This window comes from Setaria viridis, chromosome 1 (assembly GCF_005286985.2).
Source record: "Setaria viridis chromosome 1, Setaria_viridis_v4.0, whole genome shotgun sequence".
NCBI lineage: Eukaryota > Viridiplantae > Streptophyta > Magnoliopsida > Poales > Poaceae > Setaria > Setaria viridis.
The window spans coordinates 40,887,825-40,903,831 of NC_048263.2; the positions used below are offsets into that span (position 1 = coordinate 40,887,825).

At 48.3% G+C, this 16,007-nt stretch overlaps 4 protein-coding genes across 6 annotated transcripts; 2 read left to right on the forward strand and 2 right to left on the reverse strand.

The window, feature by feature from the left end:
- Positions 1–291: 291 nt before the first annotated feature.
- LOC117837934 (ABC transporter G family member 28) lies at positions 292–4,996 on the forward strand. Its single transcript, XM_072291452.1, is given in 13 exon segments — positions 292–658; positions 779–1,057; positions 1,132–1,195; positions 1,285–1,431; positions 1,567–1,601; positions 1,713–1,786; positions 1,903–2,738; positions 2,850–3,146; positions 3,236–3,715; positions 3,805–3,995; positions 3,998–4,326; positions 4,417–4,538; positions 4,668–4,996. Coding segments are annotated over 13 exon segments (3,378 nt in total). The 3' UTR covers positions 4,825–4,996.
- Positions 4,997–5,225: 229 nt separating this feature from the next.
- Positions 5,226–6,698, reverse strand: LOC117838009 (uncharacterized). Its single transcript, XM_034717902.2, has 2 exons — positions 6,519–6,698; positions 5,226–5,934 (listed from the first exon to the last, which is right to left on the reverse strand). Exons 1-2 carry the CDS (start codon positions 6,598–6,600, stop codon positions 5,444–5,446), a joined length of 573 nt encoding a protein of 190 aa, XP_034573793.1. The 5' UTR covers positions 6,601–6,698; the 3' UTR covers positions 5,226–5,443.
- Positions 6,699–7,947: 1,249 nt separating this feature from the next.
- On the forward strand, positions 7,948–9,948 carry LOC117856946 (lysM domain receptor-like kinase 3). Its single transcript, XM_034739404.2, has one exon. The coding sequence runs from the start codon at positions 8,266–8,268 to the stop codon at positions 9,562–9,564; it is 1,299 nt and encodes a 432-aa protein (XP_034595295.2). The 5' UTR covers positions 7,948–8,265; the 3' UTR covers positions 9,565–9,948.
- A 726-nt stretch (positions 9,949–10,674) lies between these two features.
- LOC117841601 (serine/threonine-protein phosphatase PP1) lies at positions 10,675–14,572 on the reverse strand. 3 transcript variants are annotated; one of them, XM_034722028.2, is made up of 5 exons: positions 14,339–14,572; positions 13,944–14,169; positions 12,459–13,018; positions 12,176–12,370; positions 10,675–11,015 (listed from the first exon to the last, which is right to left on the reverse strand). In XM_034722028.2, exons 2-5 carry the CDS (start codon positions 14,119–14,121, stop codon positions 10,998–11,000), a joined length of 951 nt encoding a protein of 316 aa, XP_034577919.1. In that variant the 5' UTR covers positions 14,122–14,169; positions 14,339–14,572; the 3' UTR covers positions 10,675–10,997. The 3 variants fall into 3 exon arrangements, with proteins under 3 accessions (XP_034577919.1, XP_034577916.1, XP_034577918.1); XM_034722025.2 differs by having other exon boundaries at positions 13,944–14,187; positions 14,339–14,571; XM_034722027.2 differs by having other exon boundaries at positions 13,944–14,572.
- Between the last annotated feature and the right edge of the window lie 1,435 nt (positions 14,573–16,007).

A 16,007-nucleotide genomic window follows, 5' to 3' on the forward strand; every position in this document is an offset into this window, starting at 1 on the left:
CAGGAGGCCAGGCCCATGTTGCGAAAAGAAACCTCTCTGCCGCCGCAGCAGCTTCTTCCGCCTTCCCCACCGTCCAGTCCGCTCCACCTGTTGTTTCTCCTCCGCTTCTCCCGCCTACTATTTCTCCTCGCCACCACCACCACCACGCACGCTCGCCACCGACCACGACCCCTCTTCCTCCTGACCTCCTGCCGTGGCACCGCGCGCACATGGCGTAGCACCGCCGTCTTGACCGCTCTTCAACCGCTCCGAGCAACCACGTACCCGACGCCGCCGCCTACGACGACGACCATGGCCTGGGTGGCGGCCATGCACCTGCTCCTCCTGTCGTCCGCCGCGGCCGCCGCCCGCGCCAGCATCGCCTTCGCCATCTACATGCCCCCGCGCCTCTCGCTCGAGGAGGCCTCCGCCGGCGGCGACTACGACGAGGACGGCGCCGCCGGAGGGGAGGGGGACAAGGGTGCCCAGGCCATCGTGGGGAGCCCCATCGTGGCCGGAGCCATGAACAGGCGCCTCAAGGCGCTCACGTCCTCCTTCGCCAGGACCATCGGCAAGAAGCTCGACTACTGCATCAAGGACACGGAGACGGAGTGGAACGCGGCATTCGATTTCTCAAAGGACACAGCCTTCCTCACCAACTGCATGAAGGAGACCAAGGGTCACCATTCTTTCTCTGCATTATGATTATGAATTGCCTATAGAAAAACAAATTCTGAATTCACATTTTTTGATGAAAAACAAACAAACAAACAAACAAACAAACAAACAAACAAAACAGGAGACCTTCAGCAGCGCATCTGCACGGCCGCCGAGATGAGGTTCTACTTCGAGAGCTTGCTGGACAGCGGGGACAACGGGGAGATGAACTACGTGAGGCCCAACCTGAACTGCAACCTGTCGTCGTGGATCGACGGGTGCGAGCCCGGGTGGGCCTGCAGGGCCGGCGACGACCAGAAGATCGACCTCCAGAACTCCAAGGACATCCCTTACAGGGCCCTCAAGTGCCAGTCCTGCTGCCCGGGATTCTTCTGCCCCCATGGCCTCACCTGCATGATCCGTAATTCCTTCATCCTTCTTCTCCATGGCCACAGCTACCTGCTTCGTCCAACTCAATGTAATTGCTTGTTGCAGCTTGCCCTCTGGGTGCATACTGTCCAAGGTCCGACTTGAACGTTTCTACAGGCATCTGTGACCCGTAAGTGGGTCATGAACACCATGTAATTCAGATACAACTACATCTTTGAATGTTATGTTCACTAGATCTTTGAATGTTATGTTCACTAGATACAACTACCAACCGCCCCCAGGGAACCCCAACCATACCTGCGGTGCTGCTGACATTTGGGCAGATGTGGTCACCACGGATGATATCTTCTGCCCACCTGGCTTCTACTGCCCCAGCACTATACAGAAACTCCCTTGTAGTAGTGGGTAATCCTATCTATCTAATGTTTTTCAACTTTATAAATCAATCCCTTGCATACCAACTTGTTACATTTCAAGTCCCAGCACTACAACACGGCTAAATGTGCAAGAATGCTGAGATTGTAAGGTGCATTTTTGCAGGTTCTATTGTAGGAAAGGGTCAACCTCACAAACTAGTAAGCCCAGTCTTGTTCACAAAGTTTGGAACCCTCACCATCTGAATCCCGCCTTTTGTTTCACGTCAAGCCAGTCCTGAATTCCGGGTGTTTTCCTTAATATTACTGCAGGATGCTACAAGAAGAGCTCTTGTCCACCCAACTCTGCCACTCAGGACATCACAATATTTGGTGCACTGCTTGTGGTAAAAAAAACTTCCAGCTACATACATCTCTAGCATGAAGAATATCTCTCTTGCAGGGCAGGCTGCTGCACTGCAACTACATCACTAACTAATCGTCCTTTTTTGTTGCTGTGAAGGTTGCTTCTTGTTTAGTCCTCGTGATCATTTACAACTTCTCCGGTCAGATCCTGACCAACCGTGAGAAAAGGCAAGCGAAATCCCGAGAGGCCGCTGCAAGGCATGCAAGAGAGACAGCGCAAGCTCGAGAGAGATGGAAATCAGCTAAAGATGTTGCCAAGAAGGCGGGCGTGGGTTTGCAGTCGCAATTGTCCCGCACCTTCTCGCGCAATAAGAAGCCTGGACAGGCACAGCCGGGACCGTCCAAAGTTGGAGATGCCGGTGGAAAGAAGAACAATCTCACTGACATGATACGCTCGCTTGAAGACAACCCGGAGAGCGACGAAGGATTCAACGTGGAAGTAGGGGATAAGGCTCTGAAAAAGCCCACGGGGAAACAGATGCACACTCGGAGCCAGATTTTCAAGTATGCCTATGGTCAGATCGAAAAGGAAAAGGCCATGCAGCAGGAGAACCATAACATGACCTTCTCAGGTGTGATATCAATGGCCAAAGACCATGATGTCAGTACGAGACCAGCCATTGAGATCGCCTTCAAGGACCTAACTCTAACATTGAAGGGCAGCAAGAAGAAGCTCTTGAGGTCAGTGACAGGAAAGCTCTCGCCTGGCCGTGTAGCTGCTGTCATGGGCCCGTCTGGTGCTGGGAAAACCACATTCCTGAGTGCCATTGCCGGTAAGGCAACTGGGTGTGAAACATCGGGTTTGGTACTTATAAATGGTAAAATAGAACCGATTCGTGGTTATAAGAAGATCATTGGCTTTGTTCCCCAAGATGATATCGTCCATGGTAACCTAACTGTCGAAGAAAACATCTGGTTCAATGCAAGATGCAGGTACTTCTGTGCCAGAACTCGGAGCAGAGTCTCTTCAGGAGTTTCCACCCTTTTTCCTGCTATAATTTGATTTTCTGGTGAATTTACATGTACTATGCTGATGCATTTCAGGCTCTCAGAAGACATGTCAAAGGCGGATAAGGTCCTCGTTGTGGAGAGGGTCATAGAGTCACTAGGATTGCAGGCAATTCGAGATTCTCTGGTTGGGACAGTGGAACAGCGTGGCATCTCCGGTGGCCAGCGCAAGAGAGTCAATGTCGGCCTCGAGATGGTGATGGAGCCCTCGGTGCTGATCTTGGATGAGCCAACGTCTGGTTTGGACAGTGCCTCATCCTTGCTTCTGCTCCGTGCCCTTCGCCGTGAAGCTCTCGAAGGTGTGAACATCTCCATGGTTGTTCATCAACCCAGGTTGGTTACCAAACTCACAAATTTGAACATGTTAGCCAGTCGGTCATGCACACTCAATCGCTGATGAACCAATGGCTGTGTTGTTTCAGTTACACGCTGTACAGAATGTTTGATGATCTGATACTTCTAGCCAAAGGGGGCATGACGGTGTACCACGGGCCTGTGAAGAAGGTGGAGGAGTACTTCTCAGGGCTGGGCATCGTTGTCCCAGAGCGCGTGAACCCACCGGACTACTACATTGACATCTTGGAGGGCATTGTGAAGCCCAACTTAAACCCAGGCGTCAGCGTGAAGGACCTGCCTATCAGATGGATGGTGCACAACGGGTATGATGTTCCACGAGATATGCTGCAGAGTTCTTCAGATTCAGAATCATCATCCAGAGCAAGCATCGATCATTCTTCGAGCCGCAACGATGCTGGGCAATCCTTTGTTTCAGTACTCTTGGGCAATGTTAAAGATATCCTCGGGCAGAAGAAGGATGAGTATGACTACAATAAGACTTCCGAAGATTTGTCGAACCGCAATACTCCTGGAATTCTAAAGCAGTACAGGTACTTCCTGGGAAGGTAAGGCCTCCGTCTTCAAAGAACAGAGCCTTTCTGAACTTTTGTCGAGTCCTGAATTCCTGAGGCTGATGATATCTTTACATCTCCAGGTGTGGCAAGCAGAGGCTCCGGGAAGCGAGGATACAAGGAGTGGACTACTTGATACTTTGCCTTGCCGGGATATGTCTGGGGACACTGGCCAAAGTGAGCGACGAGACATTTGGAGCGCTGGGATACACATACACTGTCATTGCAGTCTGTAAGTATGCACATGGTTTCTGTCATGAGAATGCTTGTGTTTTTAGTCAAGTGATGATGTAACATGTGGTTGTTATGCTGTAGCCCTGCTCTGCAAAATTGGAGCCCTGAGATCGTTCACGCTTGACAAGATAAACTACTGGAGGGAGAGAGCCTCCGGGATGAGCTCCCTGGCCTACTTCATGTCCAAGGACACCATAGATCACTTCAACACCATCGTCAAGCCCATCGTCTACCTCTCCATGTTCTACTTTTTCAACAACCCCAGGTCGTCAATCTGGGAGAACTATGTCGTCCTCCTCGCGCTGGTCTACTGCGTCACCGGCATCGGCTACACCTTTGCCATCTTCTTCCAGCCAAGCTCTGCACAGTTGGTGAGTAAAGCCGTGTATGCTTCCTCGTTACTATTTCCAGTTTTCACCTCGAGCTAGACATGTCCTAATGCATATTTTCTGTGCTTGCAGTGGTCAGCACTGCTCCCAGTTGTTTTGACCCTGATAGCAACTCAGCAGAAGAACACCATGTATGCCGATTTGTGCTACACAAAGTGGGCTCTGGAAGCGTTTGTCATTGCAAATGCACAGAAGTAAGTATGCCTCATCCTCTTTGTTGATACTGTATGTATGAATTGAGATTTCAACTGGCCATAGCAACACTGCAAGCCTGCAACCCTAACACACACACACACACCATCTTGTTACGTTTGTGGTTGCAGCTATTCCGGGGTGTGGCTAATAACACGGTGTGGCTCGCTGGTCAGGAGCGGCTACAACATCCAGCACGAGATTCTCTGTATAGTAGTCCTCATTGCTAATGGGATAGTCTTCCGCTGCGTAGCATTCTTCTGCATGGTCACCTTCCAGAAGCACTAACAAGGCAAGGAGAGCCCGTATAGCAGATTCATTTCTTTAATTTCAGTGTAATAGAACTGTAGACTAGAGTCCCTCTTGGTACAGTCCCAGGTGTAGATGAGGAGAGATTCTTGAATAGCAAACAACTGTCAGGTATGCTCTAAATTATATCGTTTTCAGACTAGCTGAAACATCAGACCTCACTTGTTGAACTCAACTGTAAATTTGATATGCAAATTCAGTGAAGTACAGCAGCTTTCTTACTTTCAACAGAAATTTAAGTAACAACAGCAGAACTCAACTTGCATAAATCTAAAAATGATCATAACAATAATCTGTAAGCTCGTAATAAGAGCATATTTAACCGCACGCATTACATGAATACTGATACACAGCTGAGTACAGAATCAGAATGCAGGCAGTTCACAAGGAATTCATAATAGTCATTTATGTGGGCTTAAAGCCCCTGGATGAGTTTTCAGTAAAAGAGCTAGATCAGAATGACATGTATTCGATGGGCTTGAGAGATACACATGAAAAGACATGAAGTTGAAAGAAACTTGTGGGACTTCCCTAATGCTTAAGGTTGCTTCTACAGGTACTACTTACTGGACCAAAAGCTACCATATTAGGAAGAAGCCTAATTTTGTTCAGAAGGCCCCTTGGAACTGACCTGAGACCCAACCAAGTCCTCCAGAGAGAAGTTGAGAGTATCAGTCGAACCTTTCTTGACCTCTTCTCCTTGCGCCGCTAGGAAGTCCTCAATGCTCCCTGGCTCCCCAAACCAGCCCAGCCTATCTGCTATGAGGTGGAGGTTGTTGCAGCCACCACAGCGCGCAACCACAACTCCATTCTCATAGGAATCCCGGCTGGCCATCTTCATAGACCTGGTCTCGCAGACCTTGCATGTGAAGACCATGGCAAGGTCATGCCTGGGTGAGATCTTCAGGTTGGAGGTATCTCTGACCCTGAAGCTGGCCTCCGGTGCAGCTACTGGAGCTGGAGGCGTGTCGATTTTGGAACCCTCTTGCTCTTGGTCCAAAGAATTCTTGTCAGATGCATTGTTGCTCGCTTCGGTAACTGTCAGGAGGGATCTTAGCCCCGCGGATGTGGTTGGAGGAAACGAAAATCCTGCAATGGCACGAGCTTTCAGTTCAGTGCTCAACTCATATGCATCTCAAAGTTGCAAACAGCTACGGCACACACAGGGCTGAGAAGGCTGAAACATAACTGCAAATAGACATGCGTGCTCACAACTTGAGAGTCAGTTTATTAGCATAGCACTTATTAGCGCTTCGCAAAAGCAGGATACTAATAATACCGTAGTACTAGTTCTGTTGATCAGAGCAATGAGGAAAAGTTTGTAACTTTGTATTGGCCACTGCGTTTCAGGACGGGGGATTCTTTAAATTCGCGGAGCCAATTAAACATGGGGACACATCGTGGGCGCACAAAACTCAGTCACAAATCGAAACCGAAACTTTTAACGGCGCACACAGGCAACCTAAACGTAAACCTGCAGCTAGTAGGGGGGAAAAAACGCTGGAGCACAAGGCACCCACGAACCCCGAATTGATCTGAGAACCCGGCGCCCATCAATCCCTCCATCCGAGGGGCAGGAGGGGAACCGCAGCTCGATAAAACCCAGTAGCCGAGATATTTATAGAGAGAAGAAGGTGAGGGGGCGAGGGGTCATGCTGGGGGGATCCGAATACCTCGGGAAGAGGGGGCGTGCGAGTCGGCGATCACGGCGGCGAGGCGGCGCCTGAGCAGCGGCAGCAGGCGGGCGGCGGCCATGGCGGCGGAGGGAAGGTTCTAGAAGAAGAGGAAGACGGAGAGAGCGGTCGGAGGAGGGGGAGGCGTGGCGCCTGCTTTGTGTCTGTCTGCTGTTGGATTGTTGGGGAAGAAAGAGAGAGAGAGCGGCGTTACACAAGTGGGCTTTGATTATGGGCTTTTCTGATGGGCCTTGCACTGCTACAATTATGTATACTGGGCTTTCGCCTTGCTGTCTCCTCGTCTTTCTGGTCCAAAAATCATTTGCACGCAAACAAAGTCAAAGGAAGAGCTTAGAGTAATTTTCTTCTTGTTAGTGAATAGTGATGTGATGCGTTGGTCTTGACTTGTTGCTTGTAACCGGGGGACAAGGCCAGATGAGGCCAGGTCCTTGATTTGAGATTTTGAATGAGAATCAGTAAGGAGGAGCTAAGCAAGAACATACGTGATACGCCCATGGTTTCAACAAATATAATGCAAAATTGCTTCTGCTTACAAACTAACGAGCTAACCTCATCACGGTATGATAGGATAGGATGGTCGATACAGCAGCAGCAGAAGAAGAAGAATACGAAGCTAACCTGCGACAGATCAGATGAGCTAGCAGAGAACCAAGTGAACATAACGGTCAACGGATATGGATGAATGAAGGAATGATTAGTTGTCCTTGATCATCCATGGATAGTTAATGATTAACTGCTAGCGTGGGGTCTGTTAGCAGCCAGGATATGATAATAAAAATGTATATCGACAGGCAGATGGCAAACCATGCATGCATTCGGATACGTACAGCACTGCACGGAGACAGCCATGTTAGTTAACTGCACTGCAGGGAGTTGCGCATGTCCTCCAACAAACAATTCCTTCTCTCCAGCAGCCATGCAAATTAAACTTGTTGGTTTTGCAATCCTACGGATAGAGATGGTATGTGTTGGACGGATGTCGCGTCGCCCTCACGCTCAACCATACAACTTGTTCTCTTCTATTGGAGTATTGGACTTGTAGCAACCTTAAAAAAAGCCTTTTTTTCCTTTCCACACGAGCGCCATGCTGCATGTAAAAAGGTGATGCCCTCATGCCACTAGTAGATCGATGGCAAGAAGAATCCGCGTGCCCTTTTATGACCTGATGATCGTCGATCCATCATCAAGAGAAAATGAAAATGGGGAAGAAAGAAAAGGGCCAAATCACCAACATCTCGTCGGTTCCATGCCTCCATCTAGACCAGTTGCCCTGCACAATCTTCCCCAAGTTCAAGTAGACCGGGCTACTATATTACATTTACATATTACAGCACCAATCATGTAACAGTGATTACTCTACGGTCAGTGAAAACTGTGAAATGGTCAAATAATCCCATAATATAAGTGTATTTGCATGTGCAAGAACCAAAAAAACAATCTGAAAAAAAAAATCCTGTACGTGACGAGGCACTTGATCAAGTATGCTGTTAGAATTAGCTTATGGAGTGGGGTGTTTGACCTTCCTTTGACCAGCCAGCCACAGCCCACAGCCAGCCTCTGCCCTCTGCTGTCTTCTCCGTTCCCCTCTTCCTTCTCCATCCCCCGTTGCAGATAAAAGGAGCAAGCTTTATCATCACGCCCTCTAGAGATCGACACGACATCGACGCGGCATCAAGGAGAGAGCCAGCCAGAGGTGGTTGGCGGTCGCGTCGATCGGGGGCTCCCCATGGTCGGCCCCAAGCCCAAGGCGAATCGGATGTGCAAATCCAAGAGCGCCATCGCCACCGCCTCCTCCTCCTCCATGGCCGCCGCCGCCGCTGCCTCCACGCCGCGGAACCACCGCTCGCCGCGCACCAACACCACCAGCTCCTACCCGGCCGCCTACTCCTACTCCACCTCCTACTCCACCGCCTCCTCCTCCGCGGCCTCCCTCGCCGCGCTCCGCGACTCCCTTCCGGAGGTGCCGCTCCTCTTCACCTTCCACGACCTCGCCGCCGCCACCGCCAACTTCTCCTCCTCGCACCGCCTCGTCCCCGCCGCGCCCTCCTCCTCCAACTCCTTCCGCTGCTCCCTCCGGGGCCACCCGGCCGCCGTCTTCCGCCGCCCGCTCCGCCGCGACGCGCGCGAGGTCGCCGCGCGCCTCGCCGTCCTCGGCCACTGCCACCACGCCGCCATCGCGCGCCTCCTGGGCGCCGCCGCGTCGCCCGACCGCACCACGCTCTTCCTCGCCTACGAGCTCGTCCCCGATTCGGCCCCGCTGTCGGCGCTCCTCCGGAACCCCAAGAACCCGTCCTTCACCCCGCTCGCCACCTGGCACTCGCGCCTCCAGCTCGCCGCCGACGTCTGCGACGCGCTCTACTACGTCCACCTCCAGGCGGACACGATCCACAACCGCCTCTCCGCATCCTCCGTCCTCGTCTGCGGCGACGGGCCGCTCCCCCGCGCCAAGATCGCTCATTTCGGCGCCGCCGACCTCGCCGGCGAGCTCCCGGTCGAGCAGAAAGACGACATCGAGGAGTCCTCTTCCAGGGGCAGCAGCTCCGGGTCCGGGGGCCACCGCCGCAGCAGCAGCCGGGGGAGGCGGATCGAGGGCACGCGCGGGTACATGGCGCCGGAGCTGGTGGCGGGCGGGCCGCCGTCGCCGCGCTCCGACGTGTTCGCGCTTGGCGTGGTGCTGCTGGAGCTGGTGTCCGGGCAGGAGCCGGTGCGGTACGAGATGGTGAACCGGGGGACGGGCGAGTACCAGAGGACGTCGCTGATCGAGACCGCGGAGGCCGCGGCGGCGGAGGGCGGCGGGGAGGGGATGCGCCGGTGGGTGGACCGCAGGCTGAGGGACTCGTTCCCCGTGGACGCCGCGGTGTCGCTGACGGCGCTGGCGCTGCGGTGCGTGGCCAAGGACCCCCTGGCGCGGCCGGACATGTCGTGGGTCGCCGCCAAGGTGTCCAAGCTCTTCCTCGAGGCGCAGGAGTGGGCCGCCAAGTTCCGCGTCCCCACCGACATCTCCATCTCCATCGCCCCAAGGTGACGGTGCGTCCACGCCGGCGACGGCAGCCAAAGGATTCTGTTTGCCTCGGAGTTGCTGATCTTAACTTATCACCGTTGATGAGAGTGCAAGAGTTTGAGATACTGATAACAGCAAGAGTATAGAAGAGCTTGCAATGGACTCGAATTGATTGATTCTTAATTTGGGAGGAGTTTAGGGTTCACATAGATTCTAGTTCTTTGTTTTTTCCCCCTTGTTCTTATTGTTGATGTACACAGGAGTGAGTGGCATACAGTATTTGCATATGCTAGTAAGCATGCAGAGAGAGATTCAGCTTTGGCTGGCAAAAATATCTTGTACAATTAGGCAGGCTATGATTAGGCAGATGTACACTTGTTAACCCGTGGAAGAAATCCCTTCAGCGCAGGAGATGGTAGAACTTTGTCAATGCTGTGTGGATTAATTGGTTCGGGCATCTCTTCCTGCCAACTGTGGCGGAAAATTGCTGGAGCTTGTAACTATTTCTTGCATTTGATGTGGATGTGTCTGATGGTCAATTCAACGGAGAGAAACTCATCTCCAGGCAGCGTCAGCATCCTTTCTTGGGGTCGCCGAGTGAGTGCGGCGGCATGTCGTAGACGTCGGGGAAGCAAGTAACCGGATGCTGTTGCCTGTTGCTGTGGGAGACTGGGATTTCTCCTCTCCCAGTTCATGGTTAATGCTGCAACGATATGGATTTTCGACGCAAGAGAACCCGATTCCCATGCTTCAGAAAGGAAGAACAAAATCGAATTCCACTAGTAGCAAGGCTACCAGTTTGGTCAAAGGCCTTTGAAGGAATACAACAGCAAAAGAAATTAGTAACCTGCTGTGATGCCTTTAATTCCTTTGCAGGCAGCTTATGTGTTAATATATATATTCAGGACACCACAGAACAAAAAATCTCTGAATATGCCGCTTTGCATCATGGATGACCATGACCTTGCATACACCTGCCAGAGGCTCAAACCATGCAGAAACCAAATCAAACAGCTCAACCACCAAAAAGAGCAGAGAGAGGGGGAGAACTCAACAATTTCTGATGTGTAGATTCAGAAATAGGACGGAAATGGTGCTGACTACTGCGATCACCCCATGCCAAGTGGATCGAAATTCAGTGCAAAGGCATCCGAAAGACTCCAGCAATTTTATTGGCGTATGCCTGCCTGAATCTTTCCAATTTAGGACGCAAAGGAAACAACAGTCGTCATTCACATCCTCTCATACCATAGGAGATCCGCACAGTAAAAACCAACAATACATAACAAGAGTGTTAATCCAACATGATGGAAGATGTACAGTTCCTTTGCGAGGAGAGTTGTACACATCTGCTATGCTCTTCCAGGCCCTGAGGTTTCCATGAAAATGCCTGTTAATTGCAGCCAATGTAAGATCCTGCCCCTGTTCATCGCAGCTTGCTCACCATCGGGCCATTGTCACCATCCTCTCAATGACTGTCAAATAAGAGCAGAAAGATATAATTTAGTTACATGGTGGCATCACCTATTTATTGTGTCACAAAGTTACCCAAGTGTCTAGATAATTTTTAATTATTTTCCCCCTAGTGCCTGACAATGTTTCAATTCCAAGACAACCATCTCATAAAGCATGATACTGTGTTAATGTAGCAGAGGGCCAGAGGCAGGCGAGATCCTCATTTCTATATGAGTAAATTCAAAAACCCAATCCTAATGTATATGGATGGTTCATCCAACTATCCAAGGATATTACACTATTTCCTAACATCATCATATCTGATGTAGTCATGTAGGGTTACTGGGTTAGCAAAAAAGAACTTTACATCAATTAACCATCTGTCATATTCTTGTTCTGCCATACTTTAGTGCAGAACAAAACAGGATAGGTCAACTTGAAACAAAGGTTCCACTGTTACAACCTTCAGTATGGGTTGAACTGTAGGAAAGGTCACTGTCAAAACCAACTATTCCCTCAGTGATAATGACATGCACTATCACAGCAGAAAAATTTAGAAATGACATGTGGTGGGAGAAACCGAAACCTGCCCAAATATATTATAAAGCAATCTGATAGACAAGGCAACTAGGCATATATTTTCATGACAAAGCACAGATCGATTTCAATAGTACAGACCAACGTATTCCTATACCAAGATAATAGTAAGTTGCAGCTGTCTGTTGATATAATAGGTAGCCGCAAGAGATAGTTTTAACTAATACCAATAAATCACCATAGCATATAGTTGACAAAACTTGGAAGTACCATTAAGCATTGAAGTTCTAATATGACGACTTCTACACAGCCACACAAAAGAAAAATAGAAACCAACATTGCTGAGATTTGCAGAGTGAACACTAGTAATGATACAATCGCATATACTGCAAGGAAGATAACTCGCCAGGTGCTGGAGTTGGTGAATGGTTTGGTGCTCAGACTAAGAAATGCATCGAATAATCATACATTCAAAATTTAAATGGCTACAAAAAATGGTAACACTAGCATGCCACACTATGAGTTTGTAATGTTTTCGACAGTCATAATTCATAAAAAAGGATGACCAAATGATTCCATAGGGTGATGATAGTGTGCTTAGCAGAAGATACAGATAAACTGTTTCCATGTTAATCATGCATACCTTGAAGCCAGATTTATTATTAGTTGAACCAGCCAACATCTTCCTCGCAGGCTTAAGTATCTGGAAGGAGCACATCAATGTCTCATCTACACTCATCATGGCACCAGCATTATCGAATTCTCCACAGTAGTTAGGGGCCGAGAATATTGTTACAAGCTGGCGGTTAGCGAAAAACTCATATCCATCTTCAACAACCTGAATTTTGACAAGGTAAGCATTAATAAACAATCAATTTGTTTGATACAGGAACAAGTAGGTCACATTCTTTCAGAGTAGAGCACACCTGATGAGCTCTGCAGATGAGGTCCAAATCATGCTTCTCAAGGAATTCAGCAACTTTATCAGGCCCAAATGTATATGAAACACCTCGATCGTTCATGGCCCAGCCTTGTGCTTCATTGGAAGGATCAGACCAAAGAAGATCACAGAGTAATCCAGTGTCAGGCACATCTGTGGGGCGATTCAGGTTGAGTATTTGATCCAGCTTGTTCAACTCGGGGGAAAGACCACCATGCATACAGAGAATCTTCTCATCTATCAGTGCTGACACTGGTAAGCAGTTAAAACAGTCTGTGAATGTTTTCCAGAGTTTCACACTAAATCTGCGCTTGCACTCGTCATAAAAACCATAGATGCGATTTACTGATGCACATTCATGGTTGCCCCTTAGAAGGAAAAAGTTCTCTGGGTACTTGACCTTGTAAGCCAAAAGAAGACATATTGTTTCCAGGCTTTGCTTTCCACGATCCACATAATCACCCAAGAAAAGGTAGTTGGACTGAGGCGGATAGCCACCGTAATCAAATAGCCTCAGTAGATCAGAAAACTGGCCATGGACATCACCTGATCAAAAGAAAATACGCAAGATCAACAATTTTTATGAAGCTTTCTTAAAGATGTTTGAGGCTCATTCCTACTCAGATCAACAAAATCACTACAGATATCGTTACAAATAGTGTTGAGATTCTATTTGTCCTAAAAGATCAGCGATCCAACACATGTTAACTGTCAGTGGTTTACATTACCATGCAATCTTGTCAACAATACAAATGAACAACTAGATACTCAAGGTTTCTGCACAAGGTAACAATGATACTTATCCACTTTACAAATTGTTTGCTTTGATTTACCATAGGATGTTATTTACATGTCCGCATGGTTATAGACATCTATGTTGTTCTCTTCAAAAGTTTTTGTGTTATAATATCCTGAACAGAGTCATCATGTAAAGCATTAGAATCTTTGTACAACAGAAGGCCGCTGAAAGATTGAAGGTATGATGCATTTTTGGAACATCTGAAATGTGATCTTGAAAAAAGTAGCCATTTCACCATACAAACTCCATAATGATCCACCAGTCACCCAATGCATCGATACCTCAAGATTTAGTGTCAGTAGAAGAAGATACGTGTGAAATCTATAATAGGGCCATCAAATCAATGGTAAAAAAGGTAACAGCTTTTTTCAGCAAATACAACCAGAGAGTTTCTATTCCAAGTATCCTTAATTACTACAAAGAGGGCTACCAGGGTATATACACCTCTACTCCAGTCCTTAATCGATTCTTCAACTCACGAAAAAACTAGGCGGGATTGGAAATGGATATTTTAATTAGAAGATCGGGTTTCGTACACCGGCAAGACTCAAAAAGGCACAGACCAAACAGCGGGATACCCCGTTGACCAACCAGACCAATCCCCAAGATGACATCTCGGGTGCTACCGACATGAAAAAAATTGCTCAGGCACCACAGGGAAAGAGAAATTACCGCAGATTTTGATGGGGGCCTCGAGCTCCAGAAGGTTAGGCTGCTGCAGGAAGATCTCCTTGGCGGCAGCGCAGAGCTGCTTAATCTCCGACTCTGACAGCTGCGCGTTCTTCCCCGGCTTCAGATTCTTCACTTCCAGCAGCCGCCGTATGACGTCGTCCAGCAAGGCCGGATCCATCTCCTTCCTTCTCCGAGCTCTTCAACCCTCCCACCACTCTTCTCGAAACTTCTCAACAACTCAAGACTAGTAACAGTCAAAGAAAAAGGAAATCTTTACAAGAAAAACTCGAGTACAGATCGAACAAATCTTGTTTGTTCTGCTTGCGGGATGGATTGGAAGAGGAGGGATTCGGTTTTGTGATCGGGGTGTGTCTGGGGCACAAAGATGCTAGTACCTTTGTCTTGGTCTTTCTGGGCTTCTTTTTTTCCTAGGATGCTCTCTTGTTCTTGTTCTTGGAGATGGGGGAGGCTGTTAGGTGGGTTTTTGGAGGGGATTCGGATTGGATTCGCGACTGTCCTCTCTGATTTCTTGTTCTTGGCATTGGTAATGGGTCTCCCTCTTTCTCTCTCTAGCCCTGTATGCCTGTAGGCGCCTGTCTCTCTCCTCCCCTGTGCCAATTCCCCAAAGACTTGTATTGGACTTTGGAATAAAAGCTAATCCATTTTATGGTTAAGCCCTCCAGTTACTTGATCTGTCATGTTTGGGTCCTTGGTTGGAGATTACAGGAACATTATTGGATCATTGCCTTTTTCTTTCCCCCAAGTCATCCCCCACATCTCCCTTTCATCTGACAGTTCGTTGTTTCGGTCCGCCTGATTTTGGTCCTTGGCTTGGCATACTAGTGGCCTTTTGGATGGAGGCCATTACTGAGAAGAGTCAGTCAGTGCCTACACTGATGTTTGTAGAAAATGGCTACAAGAATTTATGGCTTGGAGAGACTTATTCTTCTATGTACTGTTTTTGTCCTCACAACCGTTTTTTTCTCTCTTTTTTTTGGTCAGTTTCTTCTTCTTCTGTCTGAGTACCACAACCGTTAGTGATCGGCATCTGAAAAACAGAAAGGGCGTCCAAACAGAAACAATAGTTGCAGTGAGCACGTTAGTTCCGTAGGAGCTAATTTAATTGTCGCATAAATCGGAAGAAATTCATACGCTCAAAATGACACTTGTAATGTGTGAATTGCTGAGATTGAGATCTATTCATTTTGTGTCCTCATGGTGCTGACTTGTAGACTATTCCCGGACATGCTAGTCCATAGCTGTGGTCTTCGGTTGCACCTTTTAATTTCTTGGAAACTTTAATTTCAATTCGATTGCTTCCAACTTTCTAGCAACTACATTTCAACTTATTTTAACTTCCAGTTACTCACAGGCTGTGAAAAGAGGAAGATATCCTTTCATGCAAAAAAAAGAGATACTTTTTGCCACAGCAGATGTATCCAAAACTCGATTCCATCACTTCTAGATTTCGCCAGTGATGCATCACTTCAGCGGGAAAACTCGCATTGTTTCCTGGCCTTAAACAGGGACAGCCATTTTACAACCACTAGCACTAGCGGAAAAGGTAGTGAGTGTACGTGTTGTTGAGAGTAGTCTATTCCTAGGATTGCATCAGTAATTGTTGTAGCGAACTACCCTTCAGTGATGCAAGCCTGGAGTATGTTTCTCAATGGGATACTGGATCCTCTCCTTTTGTTTTGTTTTTTGTTTTTCCTCTCTCTCTCTCTCTCAATGGGAGGAAGGTAGGTGCGTTCTCAGTTCTCATGTGTGATCATGGGCATGCTCTGGACCAAAAAAAAAAAAAAACTGGATGGTGATGACTGGAGACCGATGAGTGGTTTCATACTTGCATGTTTTTTATTTTTGTCTCCCTGCCTTTGGAATCTTTGAACACGAGCATCCATGCCATGGAAACTTCTTCCAAAGGAGACCAACTAATGATTGATGTCCACACAAAAAAATGACACTTCTTTCTTTTATAAAAACGCTATCTACAGGTTTGCAAAACCTCACTGCAAGTGCTTTGAGTTTTATGAGATCTTCGGCGTCAAATATGCATTTCTC